This window comes from Aptenodytes patagonicus, chromosome 20 (assembly GCF_965638725.1).
Source record: "Aptenodytes patagonicus chromosome 20, bAptPat1.pri.cur, whole genome shotgun sequence".
NCBI classification, from domain to species: domain Eukaryota; kingdom Metazoa; phylum Chordata; class Aves; order Sphenisciformes; family Spheniscidae; genus Aptenodytes; species Aptenodytes patagonicus.
In genome coordinates this window covers 1,227,369-1,247,098 of record NC_134968.1, presented here as the reverse complement: position 1 = coordinate 1,247,098, position 19,730 = coordinate 1,227,369, and the positions used below count along the sequence as shown (strand labels likewise).

Sequence of the window (19,730 nt, the reverse complement as noted above, 5' to 3'; positions counted from 1 at the left end):
TGGCACCAGTCCACTAAAACACATGCTTTATATCGGGCGAGTGAGTAAACAGTCCCTCAGCATGTCAGGAGTAAGGATGACACGGGACAGGCTGGATGCCTGAGTGGTAAAAATACATTTTAAGCACCTGGCTGGATTGGTGCAGAAGTATCTGTTTCTTAGTTTCAGTTTGTATGCTTGGTGATTGGAAAGACATCGGTTATTTGGAGCTTGTAACTAATTTGTCTTTGTGTAAAAAGTTTGAATCTAAACTGTGCTAGCTACCCCTGCATCAGCCCTTGTGTAGGCAGATGCCCTTTCAGAAGCTAAAGAAGACTTTATTTCCGGAGTGGAGCAGCATTTCTAAAGAATTCAAGTCAACGTTGGGATGGAATGACTTGTGCTCCTTAGGATGTACCTTCTTTATAGGTGAAACGCCAGATACAGGCAGAAATGAAGTGGAATTTGTACTTTTCCTGACAAATGTGTGAGTTGCCACAGTAATATACAAAGTTATTGAAATTTTGTATGTCATACGTATGGATTTAGTATTAGTTATGGAAATTTCTCACTTTTTGTGGGGGAAGGCAGAGCAGAGAGTTGCATCCTAGGATACTTCACAGCTTATATTGCATATTGGATTAAGCTTGGAGCCTGAGGCTGCTGGTGCTGTTTAGTCTTGAAGACTGAGTCAGTGCAGCAGGGATCCCTTTTGTGGGTATGGAAGAGCAATAGGCAGTCTTGTTAAAAGCAACATTCAAAGCAAGGACGATGCTCTTGGAAGTTTAGCTCTAAAACAAGCAATTCTGCTGCACAAATGTCTGTTTCTCTTGGTATTTGTTATTTTTAGGGAAAATGTTCTATTTTGAGCATTTCTCATTTTGACTAGGAAAGACTAAAATAAAGGTGAAATGGCATGATAAATTCTAGAGTCACCGGTCTCCCTCTCCCTTGCTTTGCTATTAGTCGCAGTTTTATTGAAGTCTCTCCATCCGTGGGAGTATTGGCTAGCAGAGATTGTTGCTGAAATACGGGGGGGCTCCTGGGTTTCCCTCTTACAGCTGCCTTTCCTACAGTAGTGGCAGGTCTTGCTGTACCAGTAATTCAGAATAGAGGAAGTGTACCAAACTACTCCAGCCTTCAGCTTGGTCAAAGCCTGCCTGGAGCTCTGCTCATGGGGAGAAGGTGGTGGTTGTCTCTGTCTCCATGGCAAAGGAAAACCTCTTGCTCTCGCGGCAGGTGGACAGCTGCCAGAGGCGCTCCTGGCTCAGGCAGCCCAGCTCCTTCAAAAGCTTGAAGAGGTCGTTGCGGAATTTGACGCCGATGAAGGCGTAGAGGAAAGGATTGAGGCAACACCGGAAGCAGGCCAGGGTGTAGGTCACGTCATCCGCCATGTCGAGCTGCTTGCTCTCCTCACATGAGCTCGTGTTGTTGAAGGCTGAGATGGTCTTGGCCAGCAGGACGCTGTTGTAGGGCAGCTGGAAGACAACGAAGACAACTACCACAGCGATGATGACCTTGATGGCTTTATTCTTCTCAAAGTTGCGGGCCTGGAGTAATGTTTTGATGATGATGAGGTAGCAGACAGACATGACCAGTAGGGGAAATAAGAAGCCCAAAACCATTTGGGACACTTTGATGCCAGTGTTGAAGGTCTGCAAGTCATTAGTGATGATGGAACAATGGGGATGGTTGTCCGAGTTATTTACACCACTGTGAACCAGCTCAGGGATTGAGAGGATGAAGGCCAGGAGCCAAATGAGGATGCATGTGACCTTGCTAATGAATATCATCCGGGGACGGAAGCGGTGGGCTGAGGCAGCCTGAACGATGGCAAAGTACCTGTCGATGCTGATGGACAGAAGGAGCAGCATCCCACTGAAGAAACTCATTTTGCAGATGCAATAGACGGCTTTGCAGGCAAACTCCCCAAAAAGCCAGTGCATGGCTGCACTTGTGGCCCAAAAGGGGAGGGTCAGCAGGAAGAGGATGTCTGCCACAGCCAGGTTCAGCAAATAGATGTCCGTCATGGTCTTGAGCCTCTTGAAGTAGATGTAGGTGAGCATCACCAGCCCGTTCCCCAGCAGCCCTGTGAAGCAGATGAGGGAGTACATGGCTGGGAGGAAGGCAGCGCGGAAGCTACGGACTTCTTCCTTCTCGCACAGGAACTCGAACATGGTGTAGTCGATGGTGGTGTTGGAGTCATAGTCATTGGTGACGTTGTTCCCGGTGCAGAGCTAGAACAGGGAAGAAAAGAAGAGTGTATTGGGACAGGTACTGTGCCCCTCCACGGCCGTGTCAGGAAGGGAGCCTGGTGCTGGCCTGTGAAGCAGGCAGGAGTACCCAGCCGCAGAGAAGTCCCAGGGAGTTCCCAAGCGTTGGCTCAGGACAACATCATGAACAGAGTTGGCAAGGTCTCGTGGCTGAAAACGTTTCCCATAATATGTGGAGTTTGGGGGTTTTTTTGGTGCTCAGAGTGGGAATTCCACAAGAAATGTTTAATGCTCAGCCAAAGTAACACCTGCAAACTCTCAAACGTGTGGCTGCTTTCCAGAATGTTTCAGGACCCACATACAGCTGTATGTACATAGTCAGCTGTCAGATAAAATGGGGAAAAAGAATACATCCTTCAGCGTTCTCCTTCTCTCAGCAGGGATAACATTTCCTCTTGACTGACTCTGCTCGTTAGGCATTTTCTAACTTCAGTATTCCCTCCCTTCTCCCATCTGAGATATTCCTGTTGCTCACGACCCTTCTCACTTGTGACTGCTAGAAGAGGGCTGCAGCGGTTGTGTTTGTAACCGGCAGCAACCTGGCATGGCGAGCGCCAGTGTCCTCCCGGGCTTCCTGGTCCTGCTGCCGGCCTGTCCCCTGCAGCGAGGGGTGAGCCTGCCGAGCGGCTGAAGCAGTGCTGCGGGCAAAGGGCTCTGTGGGAAGACAAAGCTGGAGCCTCGCTGGGCTGTTTTCTCTGCTAAGTTAATAGAGGTGTCAATGAGACCGGGAGGAAACGCAGCGAGTGAAGCAGGAAACTGTTACGGTGCTGGCGCGGACACGTTGCCGGTGTCTCATTCAAGCCCCTGCCCCTGATTTAAGTTCTGATTATTCTTGTTTCATCTGCCTACACTGCCATAACCTACAGGGCAGAGTGAGCTTGTGGTATCTGTGCCCTGCTTTTTTGTGACTTATTAGTCTCCAGTACCTTCTCTCCATTGCACAGAGATGAAAGGTTTCCCCTGGATACCTCTGCCTGTTATCACTGAATATCTTAGCGTGCTCTCCATCTCAGGCAGGCTTGGCTTTCACCACATCCTGCCTGCTATCTGGAGGCATGCCACCAGAAGTGAAAGGGAAAAGAAACAGGCTGCAGAACTCCCCCCTGCTCTGCTGAGCCTCTCGGAGAGCCTGAGCTGGGGGCCGTGGCGTGGCGGAGGCTGCTCCTGTGGTTGTGGGAGTGTGAGTGCCTGGGCCAGGCCCGCGGTTCAGGAGCAGGTCACGGCACAGCTCGGTGCTTTGGGTTCTCCTTCCTGCTTCAGATTTACTCTGAGCAGGAACAGGCGGAGGAAGATGCCGAACTCTTCCTCCTTGGGCATGTCAGCTCTTCAACACTGACCTCAATTAAAGCCCAGCACTTTGACGAGGTATTTGCAAAGAGCAACGAGCTGGCTCTTCGCAAGCACTCAGTGTAGGACGCTCTTCTCTTTCCTGAAAATACTCATTTTGGTGCCAGAAGGGGATGTGGTTCTAACAGTCCAGGCCATCTTAAAATTGCAGTGTATGTCATTGTTTCTGTTCTCACTTTGTTTTCATTCCTTTTGTTTGTTTTTCCTCTGGCTTCTAGCACTGCTCTGCTGTCTCACTGCCCACCTCCGTACGGGCTGGATCCTTAGTGTGAGCAGCCAGGTCCCCACACATCTCTGCAGGGCTGTGGGTGGCTGCTTTTTGCCTGTCAAAGTTTGAGATCTCTCTTTACCCACAACACAAATGCAGCTGGATTTCAACAATGTTGTTTTTAACATCTTACCTGAAAAATTAGAGGAAGGCTGAAAGCAAGGGCGACCTTTAACTGCTTGCCTGTAGAAGAAGGAGACACTGTGTTAGTGTTAGCAGTTGAGTGGGGGTTTCTACATGATGCTGACTTTGAAAAAGCAGTGGTAGCCTACTTGACTGTGGCATTCTCAACCCTGCAAAGCTTCCCACAGCTGGGTAAACTAAAACCCAGTGAAGATGCTAACAGGATAACTCAGGGTTGCATAACAGGTTACTGTCAGAGCACAGATTAAGTCTCAGGAGTCTGGCCCCTCCAGTTTCATCTGTAAAGGCTGATAGCTAAGGACAATTAACTCGTGCACAGTGTACCCATTTTTATTTTATACTTTTTTTTTTCTTTTCCTACAGACAGTCAGCAGCCTGTCTCCTGTGCCTTGTTCCGAGCTGTGAGGGTGTAGCATACTCAACCCATGTAAAAACATACAGCTGTAGGTGCAATAAATTTGGCCCAGCTGTTCCCTGACAGTGCGGTGACTGGACTGCAGAACAGGAAAGCTCTGCTCCCTGCAGGATACACATAACTGAAGCTGGCTGAAATTTATTGCTTGTCTCTAAACGTCGGAGTTGGTTTCTGCTGCCTTTGGATGTGGAGATACAGGATGCTGACAGCTGGGAGGAGAAATTAAATTCAGAGCCAGATGTGATAATGGTGAGAGCAATCTCAGACAAACAGTTCTTCCTGCTGTGGTTAGCAGAGGCATAGAGGCCAGTGAAAGCTTTCTCTTTGCTCTATTTAAAGCACATACCAGCATCTACCTCGGGCAGTTGTGACTGAAAGTTGCTCAGGCTAGAAGGTGATCTGGCAACTGTGAGAAAGCCCTCGCCTCTGCTCTGGCACGAGCAGAAGATGTGTCCTTCCTCGAGGGAGAGTTGGCATCGGCTGTTTTGAGCATCATGCTGCTCATCCTAGGATGTCTCTCTAGGCACTAGCTAGTTCCCTGCGCCGCAGCCCTTCACTTCCCCGCTGATTATCTGGTCCAGGATCACTGACTGAGGCTGGGGCAGAGGCAGGAGATGCCTTTGGCTTCAGCTGCCTATTTCTTTTAGGGAGTATGGCTTTCTCCCTGTGGATAAGCCTGTTTGTTCATAAATTTGGCTGATTCCTTTGCCCTTCTTATGCTTAGCAGTCTTCTGTACACAGCTCTGTTCTGTTTCTTTGCAGAGCGCCTTTGCACCCTTCCCTGCTCTGCCAGTCTGTTCAGGTGTTGCACTGGACCAGGATGATGAGCTTCCACTACTTCAGGTAACTGCAGCCATTGTGCCAGTATCCCCACTTTAAGTCATGTGCAACAGCATCGTTAATGACAGAAATAGTTACTTTGGTATCTGTGATTGCTTGTTTATATGTGAGCGGTGATGTGTGGGTGAGAGATCCTCAGCCCCATATGAAAAAAAAACTCGTACTTCCAATCCCCAGAGCCTGTATGTGGGCTTCCCACTATGTCTCACAGAAGTTTGTGCCTTGCCTTCCTCCCTTATTTTCATCTCTTATGCTCATGCAGCTGGGTGCTTATTTATGTTCATACACCCCTCACCTGCTCTGAATCCTCCTGGGGGAATCTGAAAGGTGTAATAGTGCATCGTTAGTGCAGTTTACAGTCGGGAGTGGAGTATGCCAAGGTTGGGCTTGAGGAGTAAGGGGGGGAAGGCTTGGCTAAATGCTTCTGTCTGTATTTTCTGTGTGTCCAATGGCTTTTACTCTGACTGGTCCCAGACTGCAGGAAGAGGTTTGATAAGTGTTTGGTGTAGTCATCTCTCCCTTCAAGCTGCTGATCTAACTTTTGCTTATTACACACAGGAAATACACTGAAAACCCAAACCACTTAAACCTGCTGGGTGAATTAAGCAAGCCTAGACTGTAATTGCCCTCCCTGCCTGGGACACAGGCATGGGGTCCCTGATCTCTGCAAAAAAAACCCCAGCCATTGGAGTCTTTAGTCTTCTGTTCCACCTTCTTAATAGCCTGGTTTCTGGGGGACTCCTGGAGTTGGTGCTTACATCTGCCTGTGCCTGTTGATGGATAATAATTACCTCTGCTGGCCCATTTCAACCACGTTGGGCAGGGGCTGAGGCCTCAAAGGCAACGAACTTCCTAGAAGCTGCCTAAAAAGGAGGCAGAGCAGAAGAACCGCTCTCGGTCCACAGAGGAAAGGCACCAACCTAAATCCGACTCCATCAGTGCGTGGCTCTCGGCATTGCTTGGTTTGCACTTCAGTTGTCTCATGCAAAGGACACGGTGCCGCCTAGTGCCAGGCTGATGCACCAGCATGGCCAGCCCAGGGCACTTGCCCCCTGAGTGCAGTACCACCTTCCACTGCTTTTTTTGCATCTCCCCTTCAAGCCCCAGGACCAGCCCAGCCCTTACCTAATCTGAAAAGTCACAAGTGCACAGCCCTGGTGAGCTGCTGTTCTGGTTTTTTTTTTTTTAACACACTGCAAAGTGTCTAAACAAAATAGGACTGGTAAAGTGACTCAACAGATGATCCTGAAACAGTTCAGCTAAGCATCATTCCTTTGAAGATCTTCACGCCTTCTTTTTTTCTCCTCTTGGTTGCTGTTTCAAGTGTCTTAAATGTCAAATGATTTTTCAATACAAAAAAAAAACCCCCAACTTGCACTGTTTCTTCCCCTCTTTCTGCTCCCTCACCTCAGCTTACGCATTTGCAAAGGCATAACCAGAGCAGCAATGCAGCCTCATGGTCCTCCTGCACGAGTTTGTTGAGCAAGTCCCTGCGTCACCAGTTTCAGGCAGACTGGACAAAACTCACTTCTCCCTGCAGCGCTCTTAGGGGTCTGGGGCAGCAGGGGGTGGGGGGGGAGAGAGGAGCAGAAGCAAATGAGTTGCAGAGAGGAAATGAGACATGCTCTGGAGTTCAATAGGCAGTTTTAGGTAGCTTTCTTTACTTTTTCTTTTTTTATTTTTCCTCTGGCAGTTCTCTGCTGTGGGTATTTTCCTTAAGTTTTGTTCCTCAAAATATTAAGAAAAACCCCCCTCTCAAAAGTCCCCACAAACAGTTGAACTAGAAACCTCATTTATAAAAAGATAACAAAAACCCATTGCAGCAAATGAGTCAGACATGTTATAAAGCCCCATGTTAGCCCCCACATCTCTCAGATGGTGATGCACTGATTTGCTGCAGTTCTCAAAATTGTGCTCCTGTCCTGCAGACCCTGGGAAAAAGTGGAAAGGAGAACTGCTCCATGTGAGTGAAAGAGGGAAGGGGTCTGCTCTCTGCTGCTGGTGGCTGGGGAGAGGGGACAGCAGCCCATCACTTTTGAAAATCTTCCTCCATAGAGTAAGCACAAGGGGTGGGATTCATCCCACTGAACTGACATCCCTTGACACCTAGTTAGTTGTTTAGGCTCCCTTCATAGCAAAGGGAAAGAAACGTGTTTTTAAGGCATGGTTCAACTGCCATCAGGTAGGTGTCTGGGGCGCAGTTCATTCCATGCTATGGCAGAAGGGTTGGTGGGTAAGTTTGGACAGAAGAAATTTAAATAAATCCCATTTATCTGACTCTCCCTCAGCATCAGCAACCAATCTTAAGCAAGATAAAAGAAGCCATAGTAGCAGTGAATCCCCCTGAGAAAAGCTTCTGACAGCAAGAAATACTTGGTAGCAGAAAGCCTACCCAGCAGTGGAAAGCAGAGCAGGAACACAACCATGTAGGATGGTTAAAACTGGACAAAATCCTGCAGAATGAAGCGCTAGGTCAGCTCCTGCCCAAGCAGGTCAGGCTCTAACCAGAGCCAGCATGGAGGAGCAGCTGCTTGCCTCCACTGGTGCTGAGGAATGCACAAAATGAAAAGCAGGAGTCGGGAATGCTTTAGGGAGTATTGGCAAAGCTGAGCAAACCTGCTCTGGCTAAACCCTCGTGGTGAAAGAATATTTTTCTGTTGGCCAGAACTGCAAAGCAGGAGTTTCAGTCTCAAGCACCTTAGCATACATGTAGGCAAAGCTATAAACAGTATGTTACTCGCTGAACATGTGACGGTTTCTGGTGCCTCTTCACCATCAGTATAGTAGGCTTTTGGGGAAAGAACCGGATATTTCTGAGAAAAATTAATCATATTTAAATGATATGACTATTGGCAGTTAACAGCTCAGTGCCTGTTCTCCCCCCCCCCTTCCCCTCTACTTCTCATAACTGGCAGAAGAAAGATACCATCATTTCAGGAGTGAACAGACCCAATGAAACTAAGTCATACTTTTATTTCATGTGTTCATAGATCTGTTACAGAAGAATGTTAATAATTATCTGCCTCCACCCTTTTTAGGAAATTGTGAATCAAAAGACAAGATAAGCAGAGATAAGCAAGTTAAAATTCATTAAGTGAGCCAATCATGTTTCCTACATAACTGTTTAAAAAAAGTAAAAGCAATAATGCTGTGCATCTTCCAGTGCTGCAAAATATTTCTTTCAGAATATTCCTCTGAATTACAATAGTAGGACAAAAAAACCACACCAGGAAAATTGTCATACTCTTCTTGTCAGGTTCTCACTAATTCTTTCTTTTTCCTGTCATAATTAACTTTTACCAATTGGCTGAATTCAGAGTAACAGCTGTCCCCCCAAATATTGAACCCCTTAAAACAAGAAACCTACAAAGCATCCGCATGGTGTTGCGGAGGCCAAAAGTTCAAACAAGGTAAGAGTGATGCATGGTGAGCTGGGTTATGATGTGTTGGTTTGGACGCAGGGATTCCAAAATTCGGCGATTTCCTAAGCCATTGATTGCTAGAAGCTGCGAGGATGCATCCATGAGAAGACTCAGTCTGCCCCTTCCCTGCTTCTGCCTGGTGGGTCCTATGGGACCCAGTGCCTCCAGCTTGCACCGCGCACGGGAGCATCCTGCTTTTCCCCAGTGTCACTTCAGAGGCTGGGAGACCCTGAGCTCCCCCTCCCTAACTCAGCACAGGGTTCAGCACCAGCTGCACCGTACGTGGCTTCACATTCAGACACTGCACATGGAACACCCCCTCTGCTTAATCCAGAAATCACTGCGGACCTTCCAAGAGGAGAAATCCCTGCCTGGAAAGTGAGGACTAGTTTGAGGGCTGAAACAGCAGACAGATACAAAAAGAAGCAGTTATTTTCCCAGCTGTACCAGACTATAGTGTATTCACAGACTGTCTCTAGTTCTGTCTGCAGCACTTCACACAGGACATCTACACCCCCCAGCCCAGCGAAGCCTCTCACATCCCGGTTAATTTAAAGCCTTGATTTGAAAATGTCACAGAAAAGAGGCAGTGACACCTCCCATTTCATCCTGTTACAAAGATTAATTCATTACACCTGGAACAAGGCTTTATGGGATGAATTCTGTGGCTACTGTCCCATCCCTCTCACCGTCCTTATTACAGCTCTGACCATGCTCTCTGGCACAGAGAGGTATTGGTTGTATTGTAAACCCAGTTTGGTTAATCTGGTTATAAACTAACCTACCCATTTGAGCCACTGCATTTGTCCCTCTTCCCTGCACCTCCCTCAGTCACACTGGGATTAGTGCTTGCAAATATTTGAGCAATAAAAAAAATAAAAACAAGTTAAAAAAGGAATAAATCATACAGTCTTAGAGGAAAGAAGAGCCTGCATCTTATCTGCCACATCTCCGACCCACAGTGCCATTCCCCTCCTACAGCCACCCACCTACTCAAGCTCTTGGAATTTGGTGCCTGCAGAGCACTGGGTGTGAAAGAACAATAACAAATGGCAAAAGAAAGTTTGAAACTTTCCACAAGAAACAGAAACAAACTGTCTTGCGCCTTCTGGGCTCATGGGATGTCATGTGCCAAGGAGAAGATGCTTCTCTTGCTTACTTGCTCTTCTCTGCATGCTTCGTGATGGGGTAATCCATGGGAATACAGCCCCACGCGAGTCTGGTGACTCGGGGCCATTGCAGCCCTGAGCAAACGCAAAACCGTAACTTCTGCAGCAAAGTTTTGCTGCTGCATGAAGATATTCATTAATAGAAACAATTTGCATAAGACTGGAGAGACATAGCTAACAATAAACTCAGATATGCTTGCTCCTAATTCCTTGGTTTATTCACTAAATTAAAATATTGCCAAGGAGATGGCATCGTCTCTCATATTTTATTAAAAGCATGGAAGAAAAGGAGCTCTTATCACATAATTTGTACATTTGCTTTGGGACAGAATAGCCCCTTGAAATCACCCCCAAGCCTATTTTTTGTACGTGTTTGTTCCTGAAGTAATTGATTTGAGTTTTTTGAGCTTGTAAAAGAGAACTTTGCTTTTTTTTTTTTTAAATAGTAAATAGGAGGAAGACGAAAGCCTTTTTAATTGTTTAAATACTCTGTTAAAAGTGCTTCATCCCTGTGTCATAGGGCATGAATTTGGGCATTACTAATAAAGCTGAAGACAAAGCCAGAGGCTGCAGAACAGGTACTCACCACCACCCATGGTCTTGTTTCAAACAGAGATGAAGTCACAAGGTTAGCAAGAGCATCATATGTTCCAGCGCAGCCTCAACACGCCACAGCTCCTACCAGTGACCCTCTTTGGGAAACTCTGTCTTTTATACTTCCTGCACCTCTGCAAGAAGCTTATGACACACCCTGGTGTCGCTGACATTTAGTAGACCCTCCTCCTCCTCATGCTTTCATCAATACAGGAAAGTTGTGCTGTGTGCCATGTTACCTTCAGACACTCAGGGTGTTCAGATGCTTCCTCAGTGCATGCAGCTGAGGGCTGCACACACACACTTTTTACTGAGACTCAGTAAAATAAAGTGGGTTCTGCTTTTGCACTGACACATGAGAAATTGCCTGTGGTGAACAGACAAGAGGAGAGAGTCTCCTTTCTTGTTCTCTCTCCTCTCCACAGCAGATCCTACTTCATCCGCCAGAGCATCCACCAGAATCCAGTGCTGTAGGAAACAGGGAGGATTCCCATCTCCTCCGCCAGACCCTTTCTGGGGAAGGTGTTCAACTACCGCACAAAAAACCTCAGTGTGCAGGACTGCCAGTGGCTGGCATCCCTTTGCCCTTTTCCCACATGCCCACAGCATCCTCCAGATTATCAGCAGCTCAAGCAAATAAGTGGACTTTCCCCCCCCCGCCCCTTTCTGCTTTTGGGTTTTTTTGTGTTACTATCTGCTGAGTATCAGCACACGCCATCTTCCTTAAGAGGTTTTGCACTTTTGTGATCCCATGCCTTCCCCACCATCACATAACTGCAGAAGCTTCAGACCTCAGGACATAGCCCTGGGAAGACCTGCAGCACTGTCAGCTCTGGTCCCTGCCTTGACAGGGAGTTACTTCATCCGATCCTGTTCCTAAATGGATTGGCTTCAATACAAATCGATGGCTTTTGTTTTGTGGCTGTCCAAGGTGGACTCCCACTCTTGGAATGGACTTCTCTAACAAGTAGAAACATCACCAGCTCCTCACAAACTCACTTGCCTTCCAAGGCGACTCAAAAGCATTCACTTTGGCATCTTGCCCTCTGCATCTTCTTACAATACGTCAATGCTGTTAACTGCAGCCAGGACAGATGGAAAAATAAAGCACCACAGGATAGATCCCAGACAGAGCTCACAACCCCAACAGGTTCAAAAGCACGTGGCACTTTGGGGCTTATCCTGGCATTATGCATGCAGGTAACCCGCTGAGTGCTGGAGGAGGGTGAAACAGCTCAGGATGGACCTGAACGAGCCAGTTCACTGAGCAGGGAACTTCCAAAAACAGCCAGAAAGACCTGTCTCATGGAAGAGAGAGAACGACTCAGGCAGTGTTTATGTGGCTGGGAGGCACCCGAAATGGCACTATTCTGCTTCAGCAGATTGAAATAAAGAGAAACCTATCCTACCTATGTTGCATTTAGGCTAATTTAGAGTTAATATATTTACACTGCATCAGACAAATAACTGTGTAATTAAGTAGCTATTATAAAAGGCATCTGTGCCAGGCAGCCACTGTCTGGCTCTCATGAATCACTGTCCTTTCCAGGGTAATCTGATCAGTGTCTTACTCAGTTATCTGACCATTACATGGGATACGTATTACAAGGAGCAGATAAGTTGCATTAAACAAGTTGATCAGTTACGTCAACACCAGCACCTCAGCCCTGCTGCTCATGTAACCTTCAGAGGCAGAATCCAGCTCACCGCAAGTGCCTTCAGCCAGCATTCAAGCAGAAATAATTTTGTGAATGATGCGTTTCCTAAATGTTAAAACACTAGGACCAGTGAACGTTCAGTAGTCCGTGGCTCTTGGGAAAAGTGAATACTTTTCACTGTTGGGCAGAGCTGATTTGTTTCCCCTCTAGCATAGTTTAGCACTGGAAGATCTGAAGATTTTGTGTTGTTAAAATAATTGAAATAGAAACATCCCACTGTCATGTTGTTTTCTTTAAGATAATGTAATGGCTAACCACAGCCAAAACAGGACTTCAGCAGAATTTGAGTACATGTAAGAGTCTGATCCTAAAACTACCGATCACTTGCTGCCTTGCCTTTGACACCAACTACTTCAACACGAAGCCAAGCCTTTCACTCCCTAGCTCTCCCAAGCCCAAATTAAATATACCTGAAGTCAAGGATGCTGTGGATGGTCTCGGATCCTATGTAAGCTTCTGTCCACAGTTTCAGACCCTCCTTAGACATTGTGCCAGCCCAGCTGTCACTTAAAAACCTTCTCAGTGTTTCCCTCTCAGTAGGCCAGTGCCACTGTGGTTCTGATATCATTCTGGGGTACTTAGCATGCAGGATGCTGGGGCTTGAAGACTATCAGTGGTTTTATCTGGCTTCACAGAAGGTGACCTGCACTTTCCTTAGCACTCTAAGGACACACTGCTGGCTTTTCAGCACGCTCGCTTTTGACTTCTCAGTAGGTAGGTGCAGTTCACATCTCTGCAACTACTTATTGCTCTATATTCCTTTTGTTCATCAATTATCCAAGCAGGTACGCTGCCTTTGAGAGTTTTATCTTTTAACCACTTCCGCCAAGAAGGACTAGAGATGAAAGACTTCCCTCAGGTACAGGCAGAATACTTAGAAATGGTGGGTGTAAAGCTTTTAAACATAGTCACGGTGCTGTCTGTGGGAGTGGTGGGTATGTAGAGATAGGCACAATCACCTAGATTTGCTCTGTACTCACACCACTACTAGAGAGAGGGCAAGAGGCTGTAAGGCAGCATCTCGGTGAATCCATCCCCAGATCCATGGTGGCTGAAGGCAAAAACAGCAAGAGAAAGGAGGCAGGCAGATGGTTTGCAGTTTGTTTTCTGCACATATTCCCAAGCTTTAGTTCAGAGTTTTGGTACATGCCAAGTTCTGTGTTGTCAGAGCCAATTCAAGCAAATTGTTTTCCTTAAAGAATAGGAATATTTTAAAATAAACAATTTACTGTGTCTTTATGACACTGAGTCTTCTTGTACAGTCATGTTTTGTACCTAAGGAGTTCCCCGAGCATTTATTAAAGACTGCAAATATACACAATCAAATTAAGCAAAGCTATTTCATGCCATAGTGATTCTGTCTCTTTGACATATTCCCTTTAACACGTGCACCCCACGAACTATCTTTTACAAAAATGTGATCCTGCATGAAAAAAACCATACACTTCTCAACAGTGCCAGGCCTGATCTATGCCCAAGAGAGCCACACTGTGCTGTTTGCTCACTAGAACACATTTGTTACCCTAAAGTTCAATTAATTGGGGGGGGGGGGGGGGGGGGGGAAATCAAGTTACCAGGTATTTTCAGTCTCATGTTAGAACCTAGGTTACCCTGCTCACCTCCACTGCGAGAAGAGTGGAAATCAGCGATTAAATTTTGTTGCCCAGGTCACAGTGCTAGAGCTAGATGGCAGTTGTTCATCAATATGACTTCTGAAAAGAAAGTGCAGTTCCTAATAAATTCCACAGGAAATTAGCTCAGAAAGAAAGATTTCAGTTCAGGTTGGTTCCACTTGAACTGAAACATTGAATTTGCTGAATTGAAACGTAATCTTGAATTGATCTGACATTAAATTGCAACTCATTCGGCAATGAAATACCTCATGGGAATTCAGTCCCTATATTTCACATCTATGTCCTGTGTGTAAAATTGGACTTCTTGCAGTCTCTCCTCTTTCAGCTAAGTCACACAGACATCCCAAGACAGAAAGGATCCCAGTGCCTCACAGGAGTTGGTGCCTGGCCAGCGCATGCAGGCTGTATGATCTTAGAAAGCAGAACTCGTAAAGCTCTACTGCACTTCAGCGAGGTGTAATTCATTCCGAGAAAAGCACAACACAAGAATTTGAATTCAAAGCCTTCCTGTATTTTCCACTAATTTGGCGTTAAGTGAATTGAGATGAAAACAGACTTTGAAATACCAGTTTTTCAGCAGGTGGAGAGTCCATGCAGCTGCAGCCAGCTCTGCCCACGGCTGCACAAGAACCCCCCGCACCACTTCAGGGATCGGCTCACACGGCACTGAGAGCGCAGCACAAGCAGTTTGAGGTAGGCAAACCAACATTACTGCAGTCCAGCTTCAGGGTGAACACTGGAGAAGGTTTTGCATACAGGTAAAAGCATCACAGTTCAAATCCAGGTGTCATAGGTCCCTTGCAATCTGCTGACCTGTCCCTCTCTTCCCTGCACCCTGCCACAGGACAAGACAGCGTGGAGCACTGAAGGAAACACCAGCTACGTCCCCCTGCTCTCAAGCTCTGTTGTTCTGCTCTTTCGCTGACCTAAAATCACCGGGAAGGGTTTCTCCCTTTCACTGTAGGAAGCTGGACTCACCTAGGCAGAAGCATTGGTGAGTTAAGGGTGAACCTTACTCAACTGCCCACTTCCCAGTAACGTCCCTTCTCTTACATCAAGGAGGGACCCTGACGTCTCCTCTGCTGTTTTGCTGCGTCCAGCAACGCCAAACCAAGACACTCGGGATCTCCCACATCCAGTTTTGCCTCCTGCCCAAACACCCCTCTCAGCTCTTGAGCTACTGAGCTGGCATTTGAGAGGCACGCAGGGAAAGTTCGTGTCTTGAAGTCAGTAGGTTTACTCTGGGAGGGGCCTTGACACAGTCGTTCCTCAAGCAAACAAAATAGCAGAAGTGAAATTGTGAGTAAATTCCTGACATTAAGAGTGGCGCCAAGCTGGGACTCCTCACCGAGAAGAGTTCTTAGAGTGGTTGTAGGGGATGCCCTGAAAAAAATATCTCATGATTGTGATCTCACCATGAGGTTATTAAAAGATCCTTATCCTCCCAACAGAGGAAGTAATCTGCGCAGCAGGCAGGCTCCTATCAGGGACATGCAGTTGCCCATGTTGCCCGTTGGTCAGCCACAGGAGGGAAGGGCACATGCTTGGTATCACTGGGAATTCACCTTCTTCATGCTTGCGTCACGTCATGGGTGGTGGCCTTTCTCTCCAGTTCTTTTTTGTGAAAAGAAAAAAAAAAGGGCAGTTTTACCAGATTGGCATCTGCTCTGCACTAAAGGAGCTTCCTCAACCTGCAGTCCAGGAATTGATCCGTGACAAGGGAAATGTACCCAGAGACACAAGTGGTGAGAGGTCAGGTTGGCAGAAATACAGACGCTCTGCTTGCCACCACTGAGGTGCAGAGGACAAGCCAGGTAATCGGCCACCGACCACATGTGCTGCTGTCCCTCCGTCCCCTCGGTCCTCAGGTCAGGGCTGGGTGGCTGCCCACAAGATCTGCTCTGTTTTGTTTGCCCACACTACCAGCTCCATTTGTATACGGAGGGGCCCGAGATGAACAAACGGATCCTTTCTGGCCTGAACTAACATGAAAGAGACAGTGGTCACCCCAGAATGACAGGTGGGGAAAGGAGGAAAAGATAAGAAATAGGAAGAAAAACTCCTGGGACGTTACAGGAACCGTGCTGGGGAGGGTGCATGTCCACTGGTTGTATCTAGAGAGGGTTTTGAAGCCCTCCCTGTGCTTCGCTCCCACACGAACAAGCAAACTGCTGGGAAGTTCCCACAGGATATCAAACACGAGTGATGAATTGTTTAGGGAGGTAAAGAGGTAGCATTGTGTCTCCTAAAAGAATGGGGGGTTAAAGTGTCTGCTGACCATACAGCAAGCTTCCTTCCTGTGAGCCTATGTTATGGCTGTAAGGTGTAAGACTTAACAACAATCGCCTGTGATCTTTGAAACAAGACTGGATACAGAAACAGAGAATAATCCCATCAGTGGTTTCTCCAAGAGGAGCTCATCCAGTCTTCTCTATCACAAATCTGACATACTTCATCCCTGGGCTTAAAAAAAAAAAATCATATTGCGATTTTTCACTTGATTTCTGTTGTTACTGTCACTCTTTCTGGTTTGGCTTCCCCCACACACACTCTGGAATTGATGCCAGGATTAAAATGGCTTTTTCTTGCCTTTTTAATAGAATCAAGTGGGGAAAAAAAGGCAAATTGAAACTAGCTGTTTACAGAAATTATAGGCTTTTGTAACTCACAAGTGAAGTTGTACGCGATCATTTACAACAAAATAAGACACCAGCCCAATAACTGCAAAACCACTTCAAAAAAAAAAAACCCTTGAAGACCGTGGAAAAAAAAGTGTCAAAGTGAAAGAAGGGAACTGAGAACAAAAACAGCGAGACACAGACCTAAACCAGAGCGGGATCCATGCTTTCAAGCTTGTTGTCTAGTAGCTGATCTCCACTTGGTTATCAGTACAAATCCCACTGGGGAGAGATTTGCAAGAATCACTGTCAATAATACTCTGCATACATAGGGGAGACTTAAATCCAGGAATCAAAGCACTTGATTAAGCATTCAGAACCTTGATCAGGTGTTGCAGGCTCCTTCAAGGCACAGACAGTTATGGCTGCAATCGGGCCGAGATGAAACCGGGGCTCACCGGGTGCCTGCCCAGGAGAACGGAGTGCAATTACAGCACCTTCTTCTGCCTAACGTGATTAACACCACACATCTGCAGTACAGCAATTGCCATTATATCCAAGGTGCCTAGAGCACTTAAAGCTGATTTCTAGCCTCTGCTGAAGTTGTACCAGCATCTCTTGCAGCACTCACACCTGCGTTTCTCTGCCTAGGCAGGTAGTAGGAGTCACTGAGAACAGGCAGCAAGGCCAAGGTTCGAATCCAGAATTCCCTGCTCTCCATCTCTAACCGCGAGGAGAACCGTTCCAGACAGTGGTGGGCTTATTGAACACCACATTCACCTGTCCCCTTCCCCGACAGGAAGCAATTTAGCAGAAGTAGTGCCCCATATGTTATGCAAATACTGAATTAAAGATGTGGAACATTATACCCAGTTCAGTGGGGAAGCTACCGTGAGGCAATGCTAACAGGCTGGAGATAGTCTCCGCTCAAGGTGAGATCCAAAACAATAACAAAAAACACATGCTAGCTCACAGCAAGTTCCCATGTGAGCACAAAATCTGTAACGGACTGAAGAGCAGTTTGCAATCTCACACTTCCAAGTGCAGTAGGTTACCAAAGGGAGACGCCGAAGCCTAATGACCGCAGTAAGCTGCTTCATCTGCTCCTCACGAGGTGCTGCAGGTCACTCACAGACAGCAGCTATCTCACAGTAAAATCCTAGAAGGGCCCAGCTCCATAGTTTTTAATGTAGTACAGTTAAAAGACAACAAATCTGGATTGTTTGCACTAACTGTTGCACCCACACATCTTGGCTCCACAGCACCGCTCAAGCCAAAACGCTAGCGCATCCGTGTTACTTTGCTGTAAAATCCTGCCCTTCCGCAGCAGAGGAGACAGTTTATGGTACAAAACATTGATTAAAAAAAATGAAAGTTATTTACCACTCGCACTCAAAAAGTCCCAGAAACCATTACTAACAGACTTTGCGCTCTGGATTAATTTTTTTTTTCCTTAAGCGTACAAGGATATACTGATAAATTAACATGCACGGACTAAAGGGGATTAGTTAAACTGCATTAAGCCCACACAAAGACAATCCTACTCAGAATTATGTGATCTTAATTCACATTGAAAGTTAAATTAGCATAACTATAAATTTCCCTTATTGACTAATTGAATCCACTGTGGCAGGATTACTGAGCAGGGTCATGTCAAGTTATCCAAGAGCAAAGTGGAAATTACATTGGTTTGCCCAGGAAGACAAGTCATACCTGCAGCGAGAGGCTGTTTTCCTTCCCAAACAGCAGAAAGCACGTGCCAGGCTGCAAGATTCTTAACAGAGCTTTTCCTGTGATCAGCCCATCCAAACCTTTCGCTAGTGCAAAAGTGGTTTTACACTCTTTTCTTTGGTCACATTTATCTGAGAACAATTTAAAAATAAAATCTAGGGCTAATATTTGAATTTCTGCCATTTGTGCAGGGATGCAGCTTCAGATCGGTTCCATCTTCTGGTACAAGACGTGGAGAGACTCAAACCACCAAGCAGCAGTGCTTTCATGAAGACAGTGCTGGAAGCCTGAGCCTTCCCCTTGGCGTACACCACCCTAAAGCTTCACCTACGCTGCAGTAAAGCACTTCGCTTCCTTACAAGGTGTCTTGCCTGTAAACAACCTTTCTCAATGCCTCTATGCACAGGATTCTTCCAAGGGATCCCCTTTGTTACTGGCAAAGCATTTTTCATTACAGCTCTTTCCTGTTAGGAAGTTGGAAAAAGGAAGATAGATTCCAAGTTCTTTTTAATGCCTTTAATTTCTATTTGCCATAATCTATATAAAACTAGAAACCCCTAACCGCCGCTCACAGTCATACACAGAGGCACGCAAGTCAGTCAGTTTGCATGTGTTACATGATGTGTTGGTGTCACCAGCAGCCTTACAAGGTGGGGGGAGTTAAATTCACAGCCTGGATAATTGTGTAGTTTGAAGCCCTGATCACAGTCATAAAAAAAAGCGTGCTGCAACAAATACTGTCGCTGCTGGCTGGCCCTTACTAGATATTGTACCAAAAAAGAGTAAGAACTACCAGCAACTTGCAGCCAAGGTAAGACTGAGCGTTTTTCCCCGTAATCCACCTCCAGGCAGGCTGGCGGCAGGGCGGTCGGGAAAGGCGCCTGTGGCAGCGCTTGTTCCAGCTCATGCACCTCTGCAAGCACATAACCTGCACCAAGTCTCCTCCTGAATCGGCGATGAGGAGTATTTGTCTCAATATTCCAGCAAGCAGGACTGCTGGGAACACTTGTCGGTTAAAAGGATGAGGAGAGAGAAGCAAAGGAGCAGAGCAAAGACAGTGCAGTTTTAATGGCGTTGTGTCAGCACAGGGTTTTTGATTGATGGCCAATCTGAAGGCGTTTTCTTTAAGTAGCTTTTGATAAACTGAGGGGAAAAATCCCCGAAATAGCTTTTTTTAATAAAAAGCAAAGCCTACCTAGCTGGGAGTTTAGGACAAAACCTGGGAGGAAGAAAAGGAGAAGTGAACCATCACCGACTCCTTTTGAGACAGGGGAGGCACAGAAGCCGGTCTGCAGGTGGAGCACTGACAGCTGGTGGGACGTGAGAAACATCACGGGACAGATAAGAGACGCCATCAAACGCCTGCTTTGAACTGAGCAGAGAGAGGGTCTGAACCCTGCTCCCCATCGCCCAGGAAAGCATGCTGCTCCTCAACACATCCCTGTCCTCTCAGAAGCTCCCTCGCTCCCAGCTTTATTGCCACACAAGTGTGCGTGTCCCCGGGTTAACCCCCCCTCGCAGGGCTCTAGACCTGCTCCACCTACACCCCACCCCCAGGTTAAGGGGGAAACGGGGTCT

The 19,730-nt window shown here is 46.8% G+C and overlaps 1 protein-coding gene and 1 long non-coding RNA gene across 2 annotated transcripts; one reads left to right on the top strand and one right to left on the bottom strand.

The window, feature by feature from the left end:
* Positions 1-1,151: 1,151 nt before the first annotated feature.
* CCR7 (C-C motif chemokine receptor 7) lies at positions 1,152-10,523 on the bottom strand. The gene is made up of 3 exons (XM_076356715.1): positions 10,444-10,523; positions 4,001-4,050; positions 1,152-2,216 (listed from the first exon to the last, which is right to left on the bottom strand). Exons 1-3 carry the CDS (start codon positions 10,451-10,453, stop codon positions 1,152-1,154), a joined length of 1,125 nt encoding a protein of 374 aa, XP_076212830.1. The 5' UTR covers positions 10,454-10,523.
* On the top strand, positions 5,200-18,587 carry LOC143169384 (uncharacterized). The gene is made up of 4 exons (XR_012996888.1): positions 5,200-5,269; positions 14,381-14,496; positions 14,648-14,797; positions 18,344-18,587. It is a non-coding gene; the product is annotated as an uncharacterized LOC143169384 (long non-coding RNA).
* Positions 18,588-19,730: the final 1,143 nt, after the last annotated feature.

Excerpts from the sequence above, each read along its gene's own strand:
- CCR7 (XM_076356715.1), bottom strand. Across the intron at positions 2,217-4,000 it reads GCCTTCCTCTAATTTTTCAG|CTCTGCACCGGGAACAACGT; the intron begins GTAAGATGTTAA and ends TCCCTGTTCTAG.